Source organism: Numenius arquata, chromosome W (assembly GCF_964106895.1).
Source record: "Numenius arquata chromosome W, bNumArq3.hap1.1, whole genome shotgun sequence".
Classification (NCBI taxonomy): Eukaryota; Metazoa; Chordata; class Aves; order Charadriiformes; family Scolopacidae; genus Numenius; species Numenius arquata.
In genome coordinates, this window is record NC_133615.1 from 18,991,430 (window position 1) to 19,018,574 (window position 27,145).

General features: G+C 43.3%; 1 protein-coding gene across 1 annotated transcript in view; it reads right to left on the reverse strand.

Moving 5' to 3' along the window:
• Window positions 1-248: 248 nt before the first annotated feature.
• Window positions 249-27,145, reverse strand: part of LOC141476658 (tubulin-specific chaperone A-like) — an 81,927-nt gene continuing 55,030 nt past the window's right edge. Inside the window, exons 3-4 of the mRNA XM_074165453.1 lie at window positions 2,701-2,787; window positions 249-1,344 (exon numbers count right to left, since the gene is read on the reverse strand). Of these exons, the coding sequence (XP_074021554.1) occupies window positions 1,264-1,344; window positions 2,701-2,787 (168 nt within the window). The 3' untranslated portion in view covers window positions 249-1,263. The remainder of the gene's footprint in view (window positions 1,345-2,700; window positions 2,788-27,145) is intronic.

Sequence of the window (27,145 nt, forward strand, 5' to 3'; positions counted from 1 at the left end):
TAGCACACAATGCTGGTAAGAAGGTGTGCATATACTCTTATGAAACCATAATGTTGTCACAAACTGTTTTTCTCTTAGCGCTGTCTAGTACTGGTCTGGGGTCACTTACTTCAAAAGTAGGTCATTCTGCAGTCAATTGGACATCTTGCAGTGTTGATAATCTGTCAGAGCAGTGCTTAAGAATGATGGAGAACTAGACTTATTTAAGCACATTTAGAGTAAGGTACACAAATAGAGATACTGGAAATGCAATTTACCCAAACTCAGGCAAATTAACAAAAAAATTTAATGAGATGTCAATATAGCATCACACAAAAGGTACACTGTGCTTTGTGTTGCCTTTAAGGAACATGCCAAAAAAATTTCAAACTAGAAAAACCAATGTAAATAGTTTTCTTGTTCATCAGAGCTTACTCTTGGCTGTTTAGAGAAGCCATTCTGAAAGAACCACAGCTTTTCTACATTTGGTCTTCCAAGCAGATTAAGCATTGTTCCCTTACCTGTTAGTTCTCTTTCAGCTTCTGGGGTTTAAGCTTTGTTCAAAGAAACTCATTTAAGACAAAGTGCTTTCAGGAAAAGCATTCAGTCCAGAATTCTTACCGGCAGATCCAACTGAGGACATACTAGTCATCTGCTAAATCCTGTTTCTTGAAAAAGTAACAGAATTTTGATCAATAGTAATTGTGTGAATTGGGCTCTATGAATCGACCCCAAGCAAATTAAGAAAAATTTTGAATCAACTCTTAATTCTGTCTTGGGCTCAAAGATAAACAAGGAGTAATACTTGATAAAATTACAAGTAAATTGCATCACAGAAAAAAGATGGGTGACATTGAAGGGTCATTTACTTCATCTCTTCTTTCAGTACAGATTGTTATGCTATAATGGCTTATTTCAAATATAAGGTGCCTCTAAAGTATTTATTGGTCCCTCACATTCCTTACATAGCTAAACTTTCTTAGCCTGAGTTGTTCAGATTAAGTTCTGTATATTAGCTATTACACTATTATGCTTACATTAAATAGGCTTTTTTTTTTTTGTAACTGAGGTGAACTGGAAATGCTTCTATTTTGCCTGAATATGGAACACACAGATGTTTCAGAACATCCTTTATTTGATGCATCTTGCAGTTAGAGAAAGACCAGTTTGCATAAAGGGAACCTTAGCAAGCCAACAATAGTAATAGAGCCATAGTCAAATGAAAGTGTGGAATGGACCCAGTGCTAACACACGTAAAGAGAGCACTGAAAAACTTAAAAAGTTCTAGGCTTCCAGCTTCACTGACTCTAGTATGGAACGTGCTTCTTTATACTCTTCGGCTTCTTCCAATTCTTTTTCATTTTCCTGGAATTAAAACCAAAACTTTTGAGTACTTTGAAAATAATATACATGGGATTAAATTTAAGAAGGAAACTATGAAACAAGGGATATATCATTATTGAAAACACTAATTTTACATAATTCAAAGCACAGGTAACTTTCTTTTGTCCTGCTTAAGGTCCAGGATAATGGCTGTCAGGTGGGAATAGATTTGACCTATGCATACCTTCATTTTGTTAAATAAATATTTAAAACCAAGGACAGCATAACTGGAAACAATAACAACAGAACTCAGAACAAGAGTACCATTAGGTAAAAGCTTAAGCAGAGACTGACAATTGAAAAAACATATTACTATACAGTTGATTTCAAGCATTGAAGGTGAGCTAAGAACAGAAAGCAACCTTTAAAGACTTCCAAATTCTTAATAAGAATAGTAACTCCCCACATTCCTCATTTTAACTTTGTACACCACAGTGTATGGATCAATAGCATCACTTCTGCATGCTGCTGAAATCTAGACCAACTAACTGTCAGGTAACTAGTTGAATGACGAAAGGACCCTAAATCTTGACAGGTACTGAGCATTTATTTTTTTGGAAAACAGTAGGGGCATACTACCCGAGGACAGGACACCTTGAATTTTCCTTTGAAAAGAGATTTGCATTTTAGCTATCAAATGTTTCTGAGGCTTAATTTACAGTATGTATTTTTAGCCTCACAGTAGCATTTACATGTGTAGCAGACTTCTTGGTGAAAAATCAGCTTTTACAATAAGTATGACTATTTCCAAACTTAGTATAGTTTCAATGATTCTATTTGTACAAGATACTATTTATTCCTGCAGGTATTCATATCTTAACAATGCGGCACTACTTCTCATTGTGCTAATAAATCATATAAGCAGTACACAGTAAGGACTCAGCTGTCTTGTTTCTTGCCCATAGCATAATAAAAGTAGTAAGCAAAGTATTTTGACTATTTCAGTTCACTACAAGTATATTATATACATCTACATGATCTAGAAAGACTACCTAAAGCAAGTGAACTATTTTTTTCTGATCATGTAACTATCGCAGGAACTTGGAGTCCATTCTAATAGTTCAGTACTTAAGTGTATGTTGAATGTGCGCTCCCTTAAAGACAGCTTCTTATATGTTAACACACACAGTTTTCATAGACTGAAGACAAAGTCTGCAAAGACAATTATCTAAAATGAAATATTGATATGTTATAGGATGCTAGTCTCAAGACTTAGAAAAAGTAATTCTTCAATCTAATTCTAATATGCTGCAATTGCAGTACAGACAAGCATGTTTATCTAAGTTCATCAAGGAACAACAGCACTTCTTGATCAGTGGATTTTAGTGCTATACTTACTAGTAGTTGAGTAAGATCTGCATGTGCAACTTCTAATCTGCGCTGACAGTCTGGAATCATCATTCGTGACTCTTGTAAGATCTCAATCTATGAAAATCGGAAGCCAATGAAATGAGAATGTATTCCAGATAAGAACATTATATTTTAAGTTAAGTCTTTACTCTGAAAAATCAGTAGTCTAGTCATCATCTAGGAACTTAAGGACAGTGGTACCTATTTTCTGAATAGGCTTTTTTATTAAAAGGCACACAGCAAAATTACTTAAAACTGTTAATTTACAAGACACTTCCATTCACTTTGTGTTCAGATAATACCACATAGAGATAAGTACTGCATGAAAAAAGTTATTGAGTTGTCACATTGTGTGCACACTGCAGGAAGTTCTGACTGAAAGAGAAAGGTAAAGAAAAAAGCAAAGAACAGCAAGCTCATATTTTTGATGGTTATCATGCATAAAAAGTTATTACTTATCCTTGTGCTTTGTTTTGGGAGAAAGATTATTCTCACAGTGCCCTCTAAACAAAATTACTAAACTGGCACCTCACTGAATTTGAACATCCTGCCTCTTCCTACAGGAAAAATTGAGATTTATACAGGGGAACATTTATTTAATAGAACATCTCTGGATCCGAAATCCAACCACTGAGAAGAAAAAGTGCATGAGGTTGTTCAATAATGTTAAATCTCTTTAGTAATGAAAATAGGTTAGATATTTAAGTATGTGTATGGGAACACCCAGCCAAACCGGTTTCGGAGCACAAAAGGTGAAATGCATGGAGCTGTCCTTTGACTAAGCTTCATCTTGCCTTGACAGATCGTTAGCTATGCAGAGATGACTTGGAGGGAGCTGTGGCTCAGCCTGGGGTTGTCTCAACACTGCATCACAATAAGAACCAAAACCCAAATGGAGCCTTGATATGGGGTAATTCCTTTTCCAATCCTCTTATGCCCTGAGTTGTAAGGGGTACAATTACATACCCAAATCCCCCCCTTGTCCGTCCAAAGGGACTTGTCATAGAGGCATCTGATGAACTCTTGCCTCCTGGGTTTTAGGCACATTTGGTGCTTCATATTGTGTCCCCCTTCTAGATGGGGACATAACCTCCTGCCCATCCTCCCCTTCACTGTTGCCCTCTTCAAGAGGGGCTGTAGGGATGGTTTCTCCTTGGTTTTCTTGATCTGGGATTTGGGGGTATAAAGGCCCAGCAGCCACTCCTGGATCCCCTGGGGGACCCGGAGGGGCTCGGCGATAAGGTGGGGGAAGACACTGAAGAACATCCCACATCTCCTTCTCTGTCCCCTTTCTCTCCCCATTTTCTGACTCTCCCTTATTTCTTCTCCCTCTGACTACATAAATTCCTGTGGGGGGTGCTCTTAACCATATTTCCCCACATAAGTGGGGAATAAGTCTTTTCTCAGTGTCGTTCAAGTATAAGCATAAAAACTGACAAAGATTAGCATCATCTGACCCAAGAGGAGGCCATCTAAAACCTTTTTGCAAATTATATTCAGGCCAGATAAAATAACAAAACTTTACCATTGTATCCTTAGTTATTTCTGGGTGAATGTGTAGATCTCCCCAAGATCTTAACATTCTCCCCAAGGGACTTCCTGGGGGTATTTTGGGATCGTCATCCCGGTTGTGGAGACCCATTCTTGACTTTCCCTTACTGCCCTCCCTGGGCATCCTCCCTCTTTTACTCCCCAAATTTCCCATAGTACTCACCGGTGAGGTTTTCAATGGTCTCTCCCTGCAGGCCTCTTCACGGACCCCTGTGGTCCTTTGCTCGTCTGTCTCCTGAACAGTCTTGGGTGTCCAATCAGTCGTCCAGCGCCGGCAGCCGTCGAAGGGAGCTGATCACCAAAGTTTTGGTGAGGTGTGCCATCAGCTCCGTTCGTCATCTGCCGTCCCTGGAAGGTGGAAGGATCCTGGACGAGCCCCCATTTGTGCAGAAAATCCTGTTGCTAGAGGTTGATGTTCACAAAGGAGACAGAGGAGTCCTGGAAAGACTTTATTCGAATAAAGGGAGAGTCCACTGGGGCATATCCCTGTGGGGTCTCTCAAATTGCCGGAGGATGCAGCCTCCATTTTATCCTAATTCCCCAGCCTCTTCCTTTCCCCATCGGCTGAGGTACTTGGAAGGTACAGACTTCTCAATCTGCCCATTACATAAACGTTTAACTTTTGTGGTTTTTCAATTGTCTAACTTTTTGCCTTTTCAGTTAATTCCCCTAATTTTCAGTTATCTCAGTCCTGCAGTTTCAATTAACTCTCCTATTTCCTTCAGTTATCTTATTCTTGCAATTTCAATTAACTTCCCTGTTTGTGGAGACACTCTTATCCCTATTTTATCACATTCTACCACTATTCAGTGACTTTGTGTGCTAGACATCACAAAATCAGCAACACAAAGTAAGGGGCCATCACACCACCAGAGATAAACATTCCAGATAGTGTAATGCACTCAGGCATAATCCTGCACACCCATTGAATCAGGAAATATAAACCATAAGGTTTGGGGAGAAAAATAGGGCTAGCCTGTAGGAGATTCCCCCCCCCCCCTTGTCCAGGATGCTGTACAGAGTAACTTCCCAGGGATTGAGCGACCTTACCTGAGAGAGAGGGTAAGTGATTAAGAAACATACGTATGGTATATGGCACGCTATTGAGATCATGATCAGTGCACTCTTTTAAAATATTAATATCTAGTGCACTTGTGGTTTGTGTTGGTACTTTTTGGGATCACTTGTAGGTTGCAATACTGTATTCTGTGAATTGCTTTTTAAATTGCAGTAGTGCATTCTCCATTGTATCCATAGAGCCTGCAATAGTGGTGTATTGGGCCTGTGAGTGAAGTCCAAATAAATTGTTAATTTGAATCTCTCAGTGACGTTTTTAATCCCTGCCACAAAAATGGTGCAGCGAGTAGGGTGTAAAATGGATGAGCTATTGCAGAAACATGGTTGTAAACCCTCTCCCGCAGATAGGGAGAAGGCTAAGAGGTTGTGGAAAAGTAAGGAGAAAGTGGTGGAATGGGTAGAGCAGTGTAAGAAGGAACAAAAGAAAAAAGACAGAAAAGGTAAAGGTGTCCTGTGTACTGTTTTTGGAGCATGTTTATCCTGTGCACAGGAGGAGGCACAGAAATCTGAGGCTGTTAAGAAAATGGGTGTAGCTAACTCGGGGGGCAGTGGCACTGACTGATTGTAGTAAAAAGCTCTGTGAATTGCAAACTGAAGTTGAGGCTACCAAAGCTGCTTTAGAGGAAGAACGAAAGACAAGAGAGGCCTTAAGGGCTCATGAAGGATGATTGGAAGTTGAAGACGTGTTTTTGAAAGACGAATTAGCTGCTGAAAGGGAGAGGAATCAGAGGTTACAGGAAAAATTAGATCTGTTGTTGTCAAATGCTCTGACCCCCTCTCCCACCCAAGTCAGGAATTTAGTTATGTGTGCCGATCCTGATACTTGGGACAGGGACATCTGGGGTGACCCAGATGAGGAGCCTGAGGGGACAAGTAATATTGAAATTTGATCCCTCATTAAAACGGAGGTGCAGTCAAATGATAGAAATAATCGGAGATATACTACAACGTGTATGGCCCCGTGGTCCGGACCTGAGCTTGCCCAAATGCAAGAACAATTTTCACGCAAGCCAGGGGAAAGTGCAACTGAATATTTATGGAATGTTTCGCTAAAAGGAGGAGATCGTATCTTGCTGAGTAAGGAGGAAGCTAGAGGTTACTGGGGTCCTGGCGTATTTCTGGATAGGGGTCCTGTGGGGGATGGATTCTAGAGAGCGAGGCGAGCCACTGGCTATCAAAACTGCTGGGTTATCTGGGCTAGCTGAATCCGTACGAAAGGCTGCCTGTATACAAGCCATGTATGAGCGTGGTGAGCAGGGCATTCCCCTTGCCGCTCCGGTAGATCCGGTCCACCTTAAACCACTGATTAGAGGTCTCCCTGATGCTGTGAAAATGTATGTGCAAAACCTAAAGGAAAAGCTTGCACAGGCAATTGACCATAATACTTGCAACCCGCATCAGCGACAGCAGCCTGTTTTAACTTGGGGGGGGACTATTACAAGAAATAGTGATTTATGGGAGAGACATGGGTTGGTTAGAGGAAGGTTCAAATTTACAGCGCCGGGTCCAGCAGGCACAGTTTGTCGGGCATAATAATCCTCGTCCTCCTCGACAAACCAGGTCTCATTTTGACCCTCAGCATAATGAATTGTGGAGAAAGGCATTAGCATTAGGAATACCCCATCAATGTTACATGGGCAGTCCACAGAGAATATTCGTATAATGATAAATGTGGGTGAGCAGCCTATTAGCAAAGCTACAGAATGGACTGATGCTGTTAAAACACAGAGAGATAAACCTTCTGCCCCCGTGAATCCTTTCTCAGATTTAAGGAAGGATTTAATAGATGTAAAAAAACTAGAAAGCACGGGGGGTATTTTAGGCTGGCCCACCCCCATAATATCTAACCTAGAATGACCTAACCATTTAAGTGACCCACATATTATTTTAGCTACCGGCCCCAGACGTATACCTGTAAATTTTCTAATTGATACTGGAGCTCAAATAAGTGTTATCACTGAAAAAATAGCAAAAAAGTTAGGTTTAGTCCCCACCCAGAAGAAAATAAATGTAATAGGAGTGACTGGAGTCCCTGAAATCAGACCAATTGGTATTTCCAGGAGAAAACCAAATGACTATGATAAAAGTAGTCATCGGTCCTTATCGTAATAACATTTTGGGATTTGATGTATTAGCAAACAAAGTCTGGAGATTGCCAGATGGGACAGTGTGGAGCTTTGGAGCCCCATCACGTGAGGTCCAGTTACTGGAGACAGCCACTAGACTGCCTCCTTCCCGGGTAACGAATGTTAATATCCTCTACCAGCCACAGCCAAAACTGGCATCGGGTAAGTAATTAAAGACGTGGAGGCCCGTGGCATTAATAATCAGGACACACTCACCCCATAATTCTCCAGTATGGCCAGTATGTAAAGCCGACGGTAGATGGTGACTCACAATTGACTACAGGAGGCTTGATAGCAATGCAATGCCCCTTATGGATGCTGTTCCTAGCATTGCTGACCTGGTCATCCAGATTCAAGCTAACCACCACACATGGATGTGCATGTCAGATGTTAAGGATATGTTTTTTTATGATTCCTCTTCAGAAGGAAAATAAACCTCAATTTGCATTCACGTGGGAGGGAGTGCAATATACCTTTAATCGGCTCCCACAGGGTTACAAACACTCTCCCACTATTGCCCATAATGCACTAGCAAAAATATTGGAGGAGATAAAGGTACATGTTTACCCCATCTGGTACTAATACATTGATGATATCTTAATAGATGGAAATAATGAAGAGGCAGTCAGAGAAGTATCCAGTAAGGTTTGGGACACACTGACTTCATTGGAATTAGAAATCCCTCCTGCTAAATATCAGGGACCAAGTCAAGAGGTTAAATTTTTAGGAGTTTGGTGGTCAGGAGGAGCTGTGGCTATACCAGCGGATATCCTGGGAAAAAATAGAAGCTGGTAAAGCTCCGGAGAACAAAAGGGAGCTACAACAAACAAATACTTGGGACTTTAGGTTATTGGTGAAAGCATATTCCTGGATTTCCTATAATTGCTAGACCCTTATATAATTTGATTAAGAAAAATGCTGGGTGGCAGTGGACCCCTCAGCATGAGGAAGCCTTGAATTTGCTGATTCGTGAGCTTTGCATATATCAGACTTTAGGCCCTATACACCAGACAGATCCTATACAGATTGAGTGGGGATTCAGTGAACATGGTTCTCATTGTAATTTATATCAACGGGGACCAGAAGGCCCCGATAGACCCTTGGAATTCTCTTCTCGTTTATTCAATGATACTGAGCAGAGATACACTGACTGGGAAAAAGGTATGTTATCACTAGTGTGGGCAGTAAAAAAGGCTGAGAGGATTTGTATGAACCAAGATATGGTTGTCTGGGGTCCTTTCCTTCTCCTGGAATCAGTTAGGAAAGGGACTCCTCCCCCTGAGGGAATTGCCCAAAAACCCACTGGCCAGAAATGGTACTCCTATTTGGAAGGTATTGGTCAGTTAGTTACTATTACTGAAGGGCTGGTAAAAATATCTAAATTTGGATGTTAACACAGATGGATGTTAGAAAGGTCTGTGTTAATATCCTTTTGTATGTTAGTCAAATCTAACAAACCATCACCTATTTTAGAAGCACCCCCTTTTACAGCCAAATCAGACCAGTCAGGAGTATGGTTTACAGATGCTTCTGCAGTTTGCAAAACCTGGATTTGGCAATATACAGTGGTAGCTCTAGAGATAAAAAAAGGAAAAACTGAGATTGAGAAAGGAAAAGGTAGTGCCCAAGTAGGGGAGCTACGGGCTGCGTTGTTAGCTGTGAAACATGAAGCTCAAACTATATATACCAACTCCTATGCAGTGTTCAAAGGGGCAACAGAATGGATCGGGCATTGGGAAACTAATGATTGGCAAGTCAATTGGGTGCCAGCATGGAGAACAGAGGACTGGAAGCAGCTATTAGAAGTGGGAAAGGAAAAGACACTGCGATTAGGCTGGGTAAAGGCCCATGATAAAGCTATAATTGAGGTTGCCCACGGGAACAATAGTTGACTACCTCACCCACATACATACATACAGACCCTCAGTCAGTCGGTGAGATAGCGGCAACACCAGCGACAAGAACTGAAGTAAGCCCGAGGTGAGGGTTGGATCGCGCTGTACAGAGGGGTTTCCGAGCTCAGGGACCCCCCCACTCACAGCCCGAGCCCCAGCGGGAACCAGGAAGTCCACGGCAACCAATCAGGCACGGAGGGGGCGTGGCCAGGAGCCGCGCCGAGATTTAGACGCGGTAAGAGCAGACCCTCAGACAGTCGGTGAGGCTAGCCTCTGCAGGGTGTGGCATGCAACAGGTGAGTGCGAGGGGAGGAACAAGGGGAGGGCAGGCTGGCAAGGCTGACTATAGAAAGAAAACATCCGAGATGGTTTCCACTCGGTCTGTAGCCACAGTCAAAATGAATAAAGCAACCCAAACTGACCTGCTGCAGAGACATGCAGCTGTCCAGGTGATGGGCTGCATGGAATGTCTGTCACTCTTGCAGGAGGACAGCAAAGACAGCACCTGTGTGCGCTGTGAGCAGGTCAATGATCTGCTCAGCCTGGTGGCTGAGCTTAAGGAGGAAGTGGAAAGACTGAGGACCATTTGGGAATGTGAAAGGGAAATAGATTGATGGAGCCACACCCTGCCACCCTTAGGGAAAAAGGAGCAGGTGGAGGCTCCATGAGAGGTAGAGGATCCTCTGCCCTCTTGTCACCAGGCAGAAGGAGGGGAACTAGGAGAGGATGGGGGGAATGGAAGCAGGTACCTATTTGGGGCAGTAGGAGAGTCCTCTCCAGACCTCCCCTGCCTATCCAGGTGCCCGTACAGAACAGATATGGGCCTTTGGAGATAGATGATGAGGGAATTGAGGATACTGATAAAGGCTTATCCAGGGAGTTGCTGAAGCAGCCACCTCCACATATTAAGGCTGCTTCTGTGAAGAGCAAGAGGAGGGCAATAGTTATAGGTGGTTCCATTCTGAGGGGAACCGAGTGTCCCATATGCAGGCTGAACCCTTCCCACAGAGAGGTCTGCTGCCTCCCTGGGCCCATGTTAGGGATATAACCGGGAAGCTTCCTGGCCTGATATGGCCCTCAGATTATTACACCCTTTTGATCTTACAGGTAGACAATGAAGAGCTAGAGAGAAGTCTCAGAGCAATGAAGAAAGATTTCAGGGCTTTGGGATGGCTTGTCAAGGGTTTGGGAGCACAAATCGTGTTCTCCTCTGTCCCTCCAGTTTTGGGGACTGATGAATGGATAAACAAGAAGATCAGGCAGATCTGGCTCCATAACTGGTGCTACCAGCACGGCTTTGGGTTTTCTGACCACAGCTTGATTTACAGGACACCGGGTCTGCTTGCGAACGATGGGAAAAACCCTATCCCGAAAGGGGAAAAGGGTGCTAGGCCAAGAGTTACCAAGGCTCATGGAAAGGGCTTTAAACTACAAGTGAAGGGGGAAGGGGATAAAACCAGGCCCACTGGTAATGAGCCTGGGGGTAAAGGTCCAAGGATGGGGGTGAAATCGGGAGCCCAGCTCAAGTGCATCTACACTAATGCACGTAGCACGGGCAACAAACAGGATGAGCTGGAAGCCATTGTGCAGCAGGACAGCTATGACGTAGTCGCCATCACGGATTCTTTGAATCATAGAATGGTTAGAGTTAGAAGGGACCTTAAAGATCATTGAGTTCCAAACCCCCTGCCATGGGCAGGGACACCTCCCACTAAAACAGGTTGCTCTAAGAGTCATCCAGCCTGGCCTTAAACACTTCCAGGGATGGGGCATCCACAACTTCCCTGGACAACCTGTTCCAGTGCTTTACTACCCTCACAGTAAAGAATTTCCTCCTAATATCTAATCAAAATCTCCCCTCTTCCGATTTAAAACCATTACCCCTTGTCCTGTCACTACATCTCCTGACAAAGAGCCCCTCTACGGCTCTCCTGTAGGCTCCCTTCAGATATTGGAAGGTTGCTATGAGGTCTCCCCAGAGCCTTTTCTTCTCCAGGCTGAACAACCCCAGCTCTCTCAGCCTGTCTTCATAGGAGAGGTGCTCCATCCCTCCGATCGTCTTTGTGGCCCTCTGCTGGACCTGTTCCAACAGGTCTATGTCCTTCCTGTGTTGAGGACTCCAGAGCTGGACACAGTACTCCAGGTGGGGTCTCACGAGAGCAGAGTAGAGGGGGAGAATCACCTCCCTCGACCTGCTGGCCACACTTCTCTTGATGCAGCCCAGGATGTGGTTGGCTTTCTGGGCTGCCAGTGCACACTGCTGGCTCATGTTGAGCTTCTCATCCACGAGCACTCCCAAGTCCTTCTCCTCAGTGCTGCTGTCCAGCCATTCTCTGCCCAACCTGTATTTGTGACTGGGATTGCCACATCCCAGGTGCAGGACCCTGCACTTGGCCTGGTTGAACTTCATGCGATTTGCACAAGCCCATCTCTCCAGCCTGTCTAGGTCCCTCTGGATGGCATCCCTTCCCTCCAGCGTGCCACCGAGCTTGGTGTTGTCGGCAAACTTGCTGAGGGTGCACTCTATCCCACTGTCCATGTCTCCAACAAAGATGTTGAACAGCACTGGTCCCAGTAGTGACCCCTGAGGAACTCCACTCATCACTGACTGCCACTTGGACATTGAGCCCTTGACCACAACCCTTTGAGTGCGGCCATCCAGCCAGTTCCATATCCACCGAGTGGTCCATCCATCAAACTCATGACTTTCCAATTTTGAGACCAGGATGTCGTGCGGGACAGTGTCAAATGCTTTGCATAAGTCCAGGTAGATGATGTCTGTTGCTCTGCCCTTGCTCACCAAGCCTGTGGCAGTATCGTAAAAGGCCACCAAATTTGTCAGGCACGATTTGCCCTTGGTGAAGCCATGTTGGCTGTCTCCAATCACCTCCTTATTTTCCATGTGCCTTAGCAGAGATTCCAGGAGGATCTGCTCCATGATCTTGCCAGGCACAGAGGTGAGGCTGACTGGCCTGTAGTTCCCTGGGTCTTCCTTTTTTCCTTTTTTGAATACTGGGGTTATGTTTCCCCTTTTTCCCGTCAGTGGGAACTTCACCGGATTGCCACGATTCATCAAATATGATGGAAAGTAGCTTACCAACTTCGTCTGCCAGCTCCCTCAGGAACCTTGGGTGGATTTCATCAGGTCCCATGGACTTATGCACCTTCAGGTTACTTAATAGGTCTAGAACCTGCTCTTCTCCTACTGTGGGCAGTTCTTCATTCTCAGAGCCTCCGTTTTTGCCTTCTGTGACTTGGGCAGTGTGGTTAGAGCCCTTGCCGGTGAAGACTGAGGCAAAAAAGTCATTCAGTAGCTCAGCCTTATCCATATCCTGGGTGGCCAGGTCTCCCATTTCCTTCCGGAGAGGGCCCACAACTTCCCTAGTCTTGCCTTTATCCCTGACATATCTGTAGAAGTTTTTCTTATTGTTTTTGATGTCCCTGGCTAGATTTAGTTCTGCCTGGGCTTTCGCTTGCGTGATCTGGTTCCTGGCCACTCAGACAGTTTCTCTATATTCTGCCCAGTCTACCTGTCCCTGCTTCCACCCTCTATAGACCTCCTTTTTGGTCCTGAGCTTGTCCAGCAGTTCCTTGTTCATCCACGCAGGCCTCCTGGCTTTTTTGCCTGACGGCTTTTTTGCCTGTGAGAAATGAGCTGAATTTTGCTTCAGCTACTTGGTATATTTCTATTTGTGTGCTCGGTTATAGCATCTAACTAATCCTTACAAGTACCCTGGAATGGCCCAGAGACTCTGGTTTACAAGAAGCCATTTAGGTAAGGAGAACCGAATTGATGGTAGACTGATAAGCGAACAAAGGACGGTGGAAGGTGATAAGTGGATAAAGGCCACCTGGGGGGTGACTGAAGAAAAGAAGGATATGGACACTAGATCAAGAAGATGACCACCAGGATGTTTGTAACTACTAACATTAGACAGTAGATATTAGCAGAACTACTAACATTAGACAGTAGATATTAGCAGAAACTGTGAAACAATGTATTGTTAATTAAAGGTTTGTGTCTTTAGGCGGTCGGGAAGAATGTGAGCTCCAACTTCTCAGCCAATGAGAAGAGAGACAGGTATTCAGGCGGCCGGGAAAGAAAGGTATAAAATATCTAAAAAACTAAAGATGGGTGTGCCTCTACTTTGAGATGCACCCGATTCAGCGCTGCTTCGTACAATAAACCTTTGCTCCAGTGACTTCGTCCTCTTTAAAATTTTAAGTGTGAGCCGGTGTTTCTCACAATTTGGGGGCTCGTCCGGGATCCAGCACTCCTGTTCCTGCGAGGCGAGACAGCGAAGAGGGGATGGCGCGCCCCGCTGATTTCAGTGGTCTCCAACCCACTGTCTCATCCCGTGAGGGGCAGCGGGTCCTATCCGGACAGAGGACTCCCGGAGCAAAGGAGGGGAAAGGAAGAATTGAGTTAACGGGATTGAGTTACGCGCGGCAGCCGATAATTTCTGTGCACGGGACCCGGGTAAGAAAATTGACTGTTAAGTACTACTCGGGCGGCTGGGATAGTGGGATTGGGACTGTGTGTGTGAGACGCAGAATTGTCTGCGGAGTGAGTGTGGAGCCCTTCTAACTGCGGTTCCGTTTCTCCGCGAGGAGACCGGCCAGTGAAGGGGCGAAGCGAAACGGTTCCAGGTGAAAAAGTCCCACGGGAAAGTAAAATGGGAAATAGGCCTAGCAGAGAGAAGGCTATAAAGAATCAAGGACTTGAAAGTCCTGGTGCGAGCATTCCACCCGACAGTCCTTTAGGGGTGATGCTCGGGAAGTGGGGGCAGGGTTGCACCCGGGGAAAAGATAAAAAAAAAAAAAAAAAAAAAAAAACAATGATACAGTACTGTATGTTTGAGTGGGTGAAAGAACCTATTAGATCTGACCCACTGTACTGGCCGCAGTTCGGGTCAATGGAGAATTGGTTGTGCCAGGCTTTGAATCTCTACGTATGTAGTAAGACTCCAGTAAACCAAGAAGAAATTGAATATGCTTCATGTTGGAGGAGGTCTCACTCCTTATTCACGACAAAAGACCTTGGGGGAAAGAAGATTAAGAAGAGAGAAGAAAGTTGGGAACCTCCGGATCATTTGCCACCCCCATACAACCCTGAATTCGACGAAACAGAAGAAGATTGGGGGGGGGGAGGAGGAGGATAATGAACGGGAAGTGGGGGGACTCTGTGAGACCGGGTGCCCCTCTGCTCGGGGAGACTCGGAGAACCCGGGTCACTGAATTAGATCAGATAGTAAGGGATGTTCGGAATTTTCCTTTGCCGTCTTGTAAAGGGGAACATAAGGAGGGTATGTTCCCTTTGAGAGAGGTACCCATGCCGGGAGCCCCGGGGGGGGGTGGGCTTTGTGAATGTACCTCCGACTAGCACCGAGGTGCGGGAATTTAAGAAAGAGATGAAAAAGTTATTAGAGGACCCTTTAGGGTTGTCAGAGCAGCTCGACCAGTTTCTGGGCCCTAATCTTTACACTTGGGATGAAATGCAGTTCATTTTAGGAGCCCTGTTCACACCGGAAGAAAGACAAACGATCCGGGCTGCGGGTATTAGAATTTGGGAGCGAGAAAATCCTCCCGATATCCCTGGGGGAGCCCTAGGGGAACAGAAATTCCCTGTGACCAGGCCTGCCTGGGATCAGAATAATGCGGAGGGGAGGAATAATATGTCTGATTACAGAAGATTAGTAATCAGGGGAATAAAAGAGGCAGTCCCAAAAGGACAGAATTTTGACAAAGCCTTTGAAAGCACGCAACAAAAAGATGAATCTCCTACAGATTGGCTGGAAAGGTTAAGGAGAAATATACAACAATACTCAAGAATAGATCCCGAGAATGATGTGGGGCGAGAGTTGTTGAAGGTTAATTTTGTCACTAAGGCGTGGCCTGATATAAAGAAGAAGTTAGAGAAACTGGAAGACTGGCATGATCGGAGCTTGAATGAATTGTTGCGAGAGGCTCAGAAAGTGTATGTCAGGAGAGATGATGGGAAGCAGAAAGCTAAAGCTAAGTTGATGGTGGCAGCAGTGGAACAAGTAACGGGGCGGCAGCCTGAGAGAGGGAGAGAGAGAGAGAGAGAGAGAGGTGGTGTGAACGTGGCAGAGGTCCCAGCCGCGGGCCACAGCGTGAGCGCAGAGAATATAAGGTTCAACCGGCTGGGAGGGGGAACCCTCATGGGTGGCAAGTAGGTCCTAGAAGGTGTTTTCATTGTGGGAGAGAGGGGCACTTTAAGAGGGATTGTCCGATGAGGCAGAAGGAAAACGGAGTGTTTCGAGTAATGGAGCGGGATGATTATTCTTTAGAATAGGGGTGTCAGGGGCTCTACCTTCTGGGGTCGAACCATCACATTGAGCCCTTGATAAATTTAAAATTAAGACCCCAGAAGGAGGAATATGTATTCCTAGTGGACACAGGAGCAGAAAGAACAAGTATAACCAAAATCCCACAGGGATATGAAATTGGGGAACTTACGACGAACGTGGTTGGGATAAAAGGGGAAGGGTTTTCAGTCCCTATTGTAGAGCAAGTAACTATACAAGGGAATAACCGAGAAGTAAAAATGGACTTAGTAGTGATACCTGAAGTAGGAGCGAACTTATTGGGGAGGGATTTACAGATATTGTTAGGGATCGGAATAGTTCCAAAAGATGATAGGATGATGGTGCAGCTTTATAAGTTGACCACAGAGGATGAAAAAGTGATTAATCCAATAGTCTGGGTGGCGGAGGGAAACCGGGGAGGACTGGACATACCCCCCCCTCAAAGTGGAATTAAAGAAAGTCAGCCTGTGCGTGTAAAACAATATCCTATATCTCTAGAAGGGAGGAAGGGGCTCCAACCTGTAATTGAGGGATTGTTGAAAGATGGTCTCTTAGAGCCCTGCATGTCTCCTTATAATACACCTATTTTACCTGTCAGAAAGTCGGATGGGAGTTGGAGATTAGTGCAAGATTTAAGGGAGCTGAATAAAATTGTTCAGACACGTCACCCGGTAGTACCCAATCCTTATACATTGCTAAGCAAAATACCTCATGAACACAAGTGGTTCAGTGTAGTAGACCTTAAAGATGCTTTTTGGACCTGTCCCTTGGCGGTGGAAAGTCGGGACATGTTTGCCTTTGAAGGGGAGGACCCGGTAACAGGGAGGAGGCAGCAATTCCGCTGGACCATGTTACCACAGGGGTTTACGGAATCACCCAACCTTTTTGGGCAAGTGTTGGAACAAATACTTGAGGAAATTTCGTTTTCCCCAGGGATCAAGCTGCTTCAGTATGTAGATGATTTACTAATATCGGGGGAAGAGGAGATGGAGGTTCGATCTGCAACCATCAAATTACTTAACTACTTGGGAGAAAAAGGGCTCCGAGTCTCAGAAACTAAGTTGCAGTTTGTAAAAAAAGGAGGTGAGGTACCTCGGGCACGTGATCAGCGAAGGGAAAAGGAGAATAAACCCAGAACGAATTTCTGGTATTGTAACAACTCCAATTCCAAGGAGTAAGAAAGAAATAAGAAAGTTTTTGGGCCTCCTTGGATACTGGTGTAAAAACCCAGGAAGGGAAATGGGTTCTCCCGGATGGGAGGAATAATAGAAAGGGTAGATTCTGATAGGGGAACCCATTTCACTGCTAGGGTATTGCAGCTGGTATGCACAGCTCTGGGAATTCAATGGGACTTCCACACTCCCTGGCATCCTCAAAGCTCTGGTAGAGTTGAGAGGATGAATGCAACTCTCAAAACACATATCACCAAGCTGGTAATAGAGACTAAGTTGCCCTGGACCAAATGCCTGCCCCTAGCCCTGTTGAGAATTAGGACTGCTCCAAGGAAGGATTTAGGAGTATCTCCCTATGAAATGCTATTCGGACTTCCATATCTGGGAAGGGAAGAAGGTGTGCCAATTCCTGAAATTAATGATGTCGTTCTTAAAAATTACCTGTGGGGGTTAGCCCAATCTCTTACAGATTTGAGACAGCGTGGATTGCTGCCTCAGACGGCTCCACTGGATTTCAAACTACACCAGATACAGCCTGGAGACTGGGTACTAGTGAAGTCCTGGCAAGAGGATACTCTGACTCCAGCGTGGGAAGGACCTTTCCTGGTACTCCTGACAACAGAAGCAGCTGTGCGAACTAAGGAAAAGGGGTGGACACATGCTACACGGGTAAAAGGACCAATAGCCCCACCTCCTGGAGAGTGGACAGTAACCCAGGGAAGTGATCCACTGAAATTGACTCTTAAAAGACAGAATTGGTAAAATCGAGAGTAATGAAATAAAAGTGTAATACCTGGGGAGGTTACCAGCAAAGGTTCTAAAAACTAAAGCCAAGGGCAAGACTGGGTCAGTCTCTTCACTCCTCTTCTGTGAGCGGTCTCCGCTGCTGGCTGCAATCCAGTAGGCGTTGAGAGATGGGAGGGAAGGCTGTGCCAGACCTTGGCAGGTTTTATGCTACCATACTAATGAACCTTGTGACCATCCCTCTGTGTTACAGTCAAATGGAAGATAACCAATTTGTAACATTAGGGAATGAAATAGCAAAAAGCTTTAATTTGAGTAATTGTTGGGTATGTGGAAGCCCGAGGGGATCTGAAGAATGGCCATGGGTAGCCCGGCCTGTGCAGCCTAAGTGGCTGGTGAGTAGCTTAAGTACAGTACGCCATGGAACAAAGGTCTGGGCAGAAGGGGGAGCTGCATGGAAAATATTGTACCCAGGAAAAGGGAATTATTGCCTGAACAGAACCAGATCGGGAGGGAAATATTTAGGGAAAAGTGAACGTGAGTGGACATTATCACCAGGAATGGATTGTTATGACTCACTGTGTATTCCTTATAATTGCCGGAGGTACCAAGGAAGATGGAACCAAACACACATTAAGCTTAGAGATGGCACCTGGGTAAGATGTTCCTTCCATGAACCTTGGCATGCTGGTTGCAGGGCAGCGGCAAGAGAGATTGGCAAAAAGGGGGGTTTTAAAGATTCTCTGTTCCTGGCTTGTCAGCGGGACAATACTACCAGCAAAAATCATGTAATAAGAGTCTATCAATGGGCTTGGCAAAATTCAAATGGGACCAGAACATATTTCACAAAGTTCTGGTCAGCTACAAACCGAACGATAAGAGAGGGAGGATGTAACTGTAAATGGCATCCGGATGCAGAGGCCTTTGAATGTGACTATTGTGACTCCAATGGGGATTTAAACGCCTCAGGAGGACCATGGGGCACAGAAGATCCGCTATACTATGAAACACCACAAGATGATGAAACATGGGACGGTCCCTTTGCCAACGGGGCTTGGGCCTTAGAGGGCCATTATTGGATTTGTGGGAAACATGCTTACCGAAGATTACCTCCAAACTGGTCAGGAGTCTGTTATGTTGGATATGTAATGCCTTTCTTTTTCTTGCTGTCTAATACACAGGCAGCTGGGCTGGGGGTCCGGCTATATGATGAATTGAGGAGAAAGAAACGAACAACGATCGAAATGGGAGGAACTCAGAATTGGGGGCAGGATGAATGGCCCCCACAACGCATAATAGAAACATATGGACCAGCAACATGGGCACAAGATGGTAGCTGGGGATATCGAACACCTGTTTATATGCTCAATAGAATAATTAGGTTGCAAGCAGTGCTTGAAATAATTACCAATGAGATAGCTCAGCCTTAGACTTAATAGCAGTCCAACAAACACAGATGCGAACTGCCATATACCAAAATAGACTGGCACTAGACTACCTATTAGCAGAAGAGGGGGGGGTATGTGGCAAATTTAACACATCAGAGTGTTGTCTTCATATTGATGACAACGGACAAGCTGTAAGAGATATAGCAGCAAACATCAGAAAACTAGCACACGTCCCAGTGCAAAGGTGGAAATCTATGATGGATGTCAACTGGTGGAATGATTTTTTTGGAATATCTTGGTGGAAGAAGGTAGGCTTCATTCTATTATGTGCTCTTGCTGGACTGCTGTTCATACCTTGTTTTATTCCTTGTGCAGTGGGATTAATTTCTAGAGTGGTAGAAGGAATGCAAGTGACCAGTCTATCGAATGTGGATGCTGTGAATCAAGGTGCTACATCGCAGAGGATAATGGTCTTAAGAAAAAGAGATCACCGAAAAGAAGAACAAAATGACAGATTACAGTTATTGTTGAATAAATGGGAAGAAGATAATAAGCTTCAGCAAAAATGTAATAAATAAAAAGGGGGTGGATTGTGAGAAATGAGCTGAATTTTGCTTCAGCTACTTGGTATATTTCTATTTGTGTGCTCGGTTATAGCATCTAACTAATCCTTACAAGTACCCTGGAATGGCCCAGAGACTCTGGTTTACAAGAAGCCATTTAGGTAAAGAGAACCGAATTGATGGTAGACTGATAAGCGAACAAAGGACGGTGGAAGGTGATAAGTGGATAAAGGCCACCTGGGGGGTGACTGAAGAAAAGAAGGATATGGACACTAGATCAAGAAGATGACCACCAGGATGTTTGTAACTACTAACATTAGACAGTAGATATTAGCAGAACTACTAACATTAGACAGTAGATATTAGCAGAAACTGTGAAACAATGTATTGTTAATTAAAGGTTTGTGTCTTTAGGCGGTCGGGAAGAATGTGAGCTCCAACTTCTCAGCCAATGAGAAGAGAGACAGGTATTCAGGCGGCCGGGAAAGAAAGGTATAAAATATCTAAAAAACTAAAGATGGGTGTGCCTCTACTTTGAGATGCACCCGATTCAGCGCTGCTTCGTACAATAAACCTTTGCTCCAGTGACTTCGTCCTCTTTAAAATTTTAAGTGTGAGCCGGTGTTTCTCACACCTGACTGCTTTTTTGCTGGGATGCACCTCTCCTGAGCTTGGAGGAGGCAATCCTTGAATACCAGCCAGCTTCCTTGGGCCCCTCTCCCCTCCAGTTTTTTTTCCCACGCTACCCTTCCAATCAGATCTCTCAGGAGACCAAAGTCTGCTCTTCTGAAGTTCAGGGTAGTGAGCTTGCTGCACACCCTCCTCGCTTTCCTATGAATCTTGAATTCTGCTATTTCGTGGTTACTGCAGCCGAGGCTATCCTTGAACTTGACTTCCCCCACCAGTCCCTCCTTGTTGGTAAGGACAAGGTCCAGCACGGCTCCTCTCCTCGTTGGCTCCTCGATCATTTGAAGAAGAAAATTATCATTAACGCATTCCAAGAACTTCCTGGATTTCACGTGCCCTGCTGTTGGGGCATTGGATTTGGATTTGGAATAGGTCACCTTAGAACTAGAATTATGTTGTCCAATTTAACTGCACAAGTGCAAACTTTAGCAGACCTTACTAATGACAATTTTGAATTGCTCAATACTTAAGTGCAAAAATTCTTGAAAGTTGCACTTCAAAACCGACTTGTGCTACATATGATACTATTCAAAGAACAAGGGGTGTGTGGATACCTAAAGGCAAACCACAAACAAGAAGAATGCTGTGTCACAATTCCTAATGTGTCACTACCTCTTCTGGAAAACCTCCAGAAGATGAAGAAGATAGCTGAAGCGACACATGAGATGCAGGACTAAATAAAGGACACTTGGTTGGGAAATATTTTCGCTAAAATAGGATGGGTATTTACTGGATGGATTACTAACTTGTTGCAAACATTGATTGTTATCATAATTTGCATTACTCTAATAAGCATTGCTGTTACTTCTGTTAAAAGAACTATTCTAAAATCTCTCAGGTAAGGGTGTGGTGGTGTGCTCTCCCTGTTCTTCCCCCTCTTCTTCTTCCCCCTCACCGGCTCCTGCTCTGGCCATGGCCACCACAACATCAGTTGCGATAAGTTGCACCTGGACTTTGGGGGAAGGCTGACAACGCAGCCATAACACTGTTTGGAGTGGGGACCTAGATATTTTGTTCCCATGAGAATATGACTATAGGTCAATTATCTTATTTTATAAATAGTGAACAGCCCAAGAGCCCTTTGAGCTCTCCTGTATGGCAGCAGGCTGCATGCCAGGATCTCCCCTTTTGTGAGAATGCTTGCTTAAGGTTCTACTCCTCGAGGTTGAGAGATTCCTTGCTGCAACAGATTCTCGGTAAGTGACTAATAGCATGCTAAACTTTGACATCTAAGGTAAGTAATATAAAGGGTTGATTGTGCATATATAATCCTTTAGACATAAACTGTTGACCAAGTCTGGGACTAGGATTGGATCCAGCCGCACCTAGACTCCTCTCTGAGAAGGAGTTTAGAAAGCAAGGGGGTCCTTTCTGAACCTCGTGACTCAACAGGAGGGTCTCCCTGACAGCTTGTCTGACCCTGTCCTCTGTGCAGTAAATAATCGAGTGTACCTTGCCATCGAATCTCGTAAAACACTGTTGCATTTACTACTGATTTTACTAAAATCACTGTTTCACCTTAATAAATATTTCACTACTTCTCTCTTACGAGTGAAGTTAATCACTCTGCCTGTGACAAAGGGTCCACCTGGAAACTGGGGAATACCTGGCTCTACTTAAACACTCAGACAAAAATTATACAGACACATTGGCCAATGATAACATATCTGTGGTGGAACTGTGACTTAGGTCATCAGGTGGAATGAATGGGAGCACCCAGCCAAACCGGTTTCGGAGTACAAAAGGTAAGCTGCAATAGTGGAGTATTTGGCCTGTGAGTGAAGTCCAAATAAATTGTTAATTTGAACCTCTCAGTGAAGTCTTTTTTTCTCCCCACCACAGTATGAAACCTCTTCTGCATTCAGGATAACCTGCAACAGAAGGCTTTTGCTTTAAATGGCTTATTTCATTCTGTCATTCCTATGTTGTATTCTTTCAGTATTAATGCGGGAACACTGTCATCACAAAAGGGAAGATAATATATGGCTAAGAATGTATTTATGCATACAGGAAGGCCTTTTGTAGTACAACATTATCATCATTCTTAAATATCATATGCTTAAGTTCTTTGTTCAAGCCATTTTTGAGAGAAAGGGTTTAAAAACTTTTTCTAATTTTTTTTTTCCAGAGAATCTAGGGCAAAACTTGCCTACTTTTGATGAAGCAAAGATGGTTGACAAATTTTTAAAAAAAGTTAAGCACCTCCAAGTTCTAGTTCTCATCAGTATTATTGCTTTCTTTTAAGCATTCAGCATTGGACTATAAAAATAAGACTAGTCAGTCTGCATGTTAAACTTTCAGCAGTGAATAAAGAAAGGTTTGTAACCTCTATAGAATGAGGTATGCCATGAGAGGATGCCTTCTGTTTTATGTACTACAACAAACCTACAGGTGTGAGAATATCCAATAATGACTTCCTTTGGCTGATGTTGCTAAATAGTTGTGCATTGTAAATCTGGTGGATGATATGGAAAGTAGTAACTTATTTGATATATGCCACTCAATAAGCAACCTGGGAAGGCATATAAGTTGTCATCCTGGCTGCTGTAAGAAAAGAACAAAACTACCTTAACCAAAACAGAATTTGACTGAGATCCAAAGGGGTACCTGAGTTTATTTACATTTGCCTGCAGTTATGTAATAATAAACAAAACCCAGAAGGAAGATAAATCCTGTAACAGTAGGTGCAAACAGTTGGAGATTGAAACAGGAATTTTGTGGAACCAAGTTTATTAGTTGATTACTGCGAACTTTGATAACTTCTACATAAAACACTTTTTTTCCAAGATGGACCGTTTACTGTTACAAATGTATATAATAAAGCAAAGTCAGAAGCTCAAATAATTAGATAAGCTTTAGGACTGGAATTTTTAAGAAGTGTTTGCTCTCCAAATTCTAGCAAAACTTAAACAGCAGCCCTCTCCCCTCCCCCAACACATTCTAGAAATTTTCTGACTAAATTCTAAGGAGTTTAAATTATAAGTAGGTCACAGAGGATGTTATTACATGAAACTGATCTAACTTTGCAAAGAACCATAAATATCCACAAGGTTTCTGTGAATTACAATGCCAAATAGAAGTATTAAACTGGAGTACCTGAAGTGCATCTAAAAGTGTTAAGACAAAAGCAATAAAGCACAAAAGTATGTATAGAGAGAAGCAAATTGACTTTGTTGTCAATAAGCGCACATAGGACCAGAAGAGCTACTGTGACTAGTGAGGATGATGTCCCTATTACTTTAAGTGTACTGAAAAATCCAGTTAAACAAATCTCTTCAAGAGCCAGGTTTCTGGTCAGTTGTCCTTCAGGATTGAAAGTATTTCTATTAAGGGAGCAGATGTCTGGTATATTTCAAAAGAAAGTAGTCTGTTCAGATGTGATGGAGCTCTCTAACTGTTGGGGTTTATATAGCCTATTTACTAAACATGATGTGGATTTTTTAAAATTGGTTCAGATGTCAAGGAACTAGTGTGCATAATGCACTATCAGTAGCCTTCAATCTGTTTTCCATAAATTCCAGATTGCAGTGACAGATAAAGCAGAACTGGGAAGAGGAAAGCCAAATAGATGCAAACACACAAATCCACCTACCAGTTGCTTAAGTGGAAGGGCACCATAACAAAAATCAGACAACTATTTTTACACATTCAAAGTAAGCTCAAAGGCCAAACATAACTCTATGAGAAAGAGCTGAGGAGGTAATGCCTGAGGCTTTAAACATAGGCAACTTTGATTTTAGCAGGTTCCACAATAAAAGTTCAAAGCCAGTATTCCAACTTCTCTAGGCATATCAGAGCTGCTCAGATGAGGCAGATTCTCTGTTTTTTGGCTAACCCAAGCACTTGTACTAAAACAAATTATTGATACTTTAAGAATACAAATAAATATTACTGCTTATGAGTGTTGATACCAAATATTCTGCAACAGGAAGCAATTTTGCTCAGCCTGACATGCATTGTATAATAGGAACAACAGTTTTATCAGCTTCAAAAAGACGGAAGCAGAGTTTGGTGGGTTTTTTGTGTGTTTGGGGTTTTTTTTCAGCTGACCCACAACTTAACAAGAGATTTAGAGGTGTGCAGACCCACAATTAATTTGAAAACAACAAGAAAACCTCCATAGGACGCTCTGTCATTCCTTGATCTTAAGAAGGACAACCTAATAAACTACTGGGTCACAGGGTATGGTGACAATATTGTTTTGTATGACAGGACTGGTGTTCTAAACACAAAAGATAGGCTAAGAAAAATTAGAAATGTGAATGACTCATACATATGTGAATTATATACACACACATTAATATATATTCATGCTTTTAAATACTGCCTCATAATCACTTGCCCCTTATTGCACAACTAAATATAGATAAGCATAACAGTATGGATCTACTCAAAGACAGTAGGGAAGAAAAGAAAAAGCATGCAAATAATTCAGTTTGCTAACAAAAGTGCTACTTGTTTGAACTGCTTTTAATCAGAAAGTTTGTAAAACACTTGGAATCCATTGATCAGTTACAGCCATATCTGATGGAAGGACAGAGATCCAAAAGAAAAAAAGGACATCTCTAAGTATCATGAACACCAGTGGTTCCAAAACTAATAATCCTACTAAGGAAAAGACCGTAGCACAAAGTAAACAGTGATGCTAAGGCTACTGGTTGGCTAATCAACATATTTGTAACTTAAATCCACAGCATGGTATTATTTCTCACCTCACTGGTAATCAGGGAATATAAAGGCACAAGGTGCTGGGCCAGGATGGTGGCAAGGGGGCACAGGGAATAGGACAGCATAGGCGATGTAGGAGAAAGCTGGGTATAGGGAAGGCAGGAGATACAGCATTAAGGGGAATATAGAGGGGAAAAAAACCCCAAACACACTCAAAAACTATAGGAAACCAAGTTTTATTAGTTCTAATTCTGTTGAACCAACTTGTTTTATTTTCACATAGAACTATAAGGTTTTCTTCATTGCCAGCAGCGGGGGGTGGAGGGAGAACACCACATGAATTGAAGCTAAAAAATGGAGATACTGTTCAGAGGACAGAAGTAAAACTCCATGTCCTCCACTGAAAAAGTTTTTAATTAAATACTCTGTATCATAAAGCACGGATACTGCTCCTTTAAAATTAGAGGATGATAATGGAATTATCCATTACAGAAAGTTGTCATTTAATCAACAGGCAGCACATTTCTTCCCAGCAACTCAAAATTCTACCTGAACAGATCCATGCTGATGCAAATATAAAGCCTCATCCTGTAAACAGGCGAGAGGTGGTAAACATCTGAATGAAGAGTTTTCTTTGGGAGTAGCATCAAGAAAACACTGACAAAAGACAGACTTGCTTTCCCAAGAAAAATGGCTCAACCTTGATAGAAAAAATAACCAAATTTTCTCTCTGCCGAGGTTAAGCCTGGGGGGAGAGGTTTAGAAGGTTGGGTTTTGTTGTTGTTTTTTGTTTGCTTGTTAAGATATCATATAGATTCTGAATGCATGCTTTGCTAAAAGGTAGCAGGCTGGTTAGGAGATATTTTAGAATAAGCTTGAAGGTTTGGGAGGAATCCCCCATCTGTTTTGTGGAGGCAAAATACCTGGGGAAATATTTGTGCTAAAATTGGAAGCAGAACAGACATGGGAAGTTCTCTAGATAGACAGAAGGCCAAAAAGTTAAGTCCAGATTTTTTTTTCCTCCCTCTAGAGCAGAGACAAAGTGAGCCCAACTACAGAAGAAATGAATCATGTCATTGGTGGCAAGTCTTTTCTACCATCGGAATGTTGCCATACTAACTTATTCCAAATATTGCACAAGTTCCTTTAATCTTCAGTATAAAATCTGGAACCCAAAACGTATTTACACTTGCCTAGATAAAAAGAAAACAGCCTCTAGAAAACAGAAGGGAAAAAGGAAGATCACAGTAATGATTTTTCATCATTTGGTTTCTTTCAGAAAGCACATTAGGCAATAAAACCAAAGTTTGAAAGCATTTTTAATATCACCTGTATGTTAGGAATATTGTTCTGTATTTAGTACAGAGAATTACAAGTTGCTAGCTTTTAAGAAAACAAATTGTGCTTGTTAAGGATACTGTCCAAATACATAAGGGGGAGCATTAGACCCTTCATTAGCATTTCCACTGCTTCTGTACCTAAGTAGCTAGAGCTACAGAGTTCAGATTATTAAACAAAAATCATATATTCTTATGAAAAAAAAACAATTTATGAAAATAATCAGACTGCAGCAAAACTGTATGTTTCATCTAATCTTACTGTATTTGGTGAGAAGATTGAAACTTTGTTTGAACCGATAGGGTGGGGGGTGGAAAGAGTTAAAAACTTAAAAACCCAATTGAGCTGTGGTGAATTGACCTTGGCTGGATGCCAGGTGCCCACCAAGCCTCTCTATCACTCCCCCTCCTCAGCAGGATGGAAGGGGGGATAAGATGGAAAAAACTCATGGGTCAAGATAAAGGCAAAAGCAAAGGCTGCACATGGAAGCAAAGGAAAACAAAAGATTTATTCTCTACTTCCCATCAGCAGGCAATGTCCAGCCACTTCCCAGGAAGCAGGGCTTCAGTACGCGTAGCAGTTGCTCCAGAAGACAAGTGTCATAATAACAAATTCCCCTCCTCCTTTCTCTTAGCTTTTATTGCTGAGCAGACATCATACGGTATGGAATATCCCTTTGGTCAGTTTGGGTCAACTGTCCTGGCTACGTCCCCTCCCAGGATCTTACCCATCCCCAGACTACTGGTGAGGGGGAAAACGTTGGAGAGAGAGCCTTGATGCTGTGCAAGCACTGCTCAGCAGTAGCCAAAACACTGGTGTGTTATCAACACCGTTCTAGCTACCAATACACAGCACAGCACTATGAGGGCTGCTGTGGGGAAAGTTAGCTCCATCT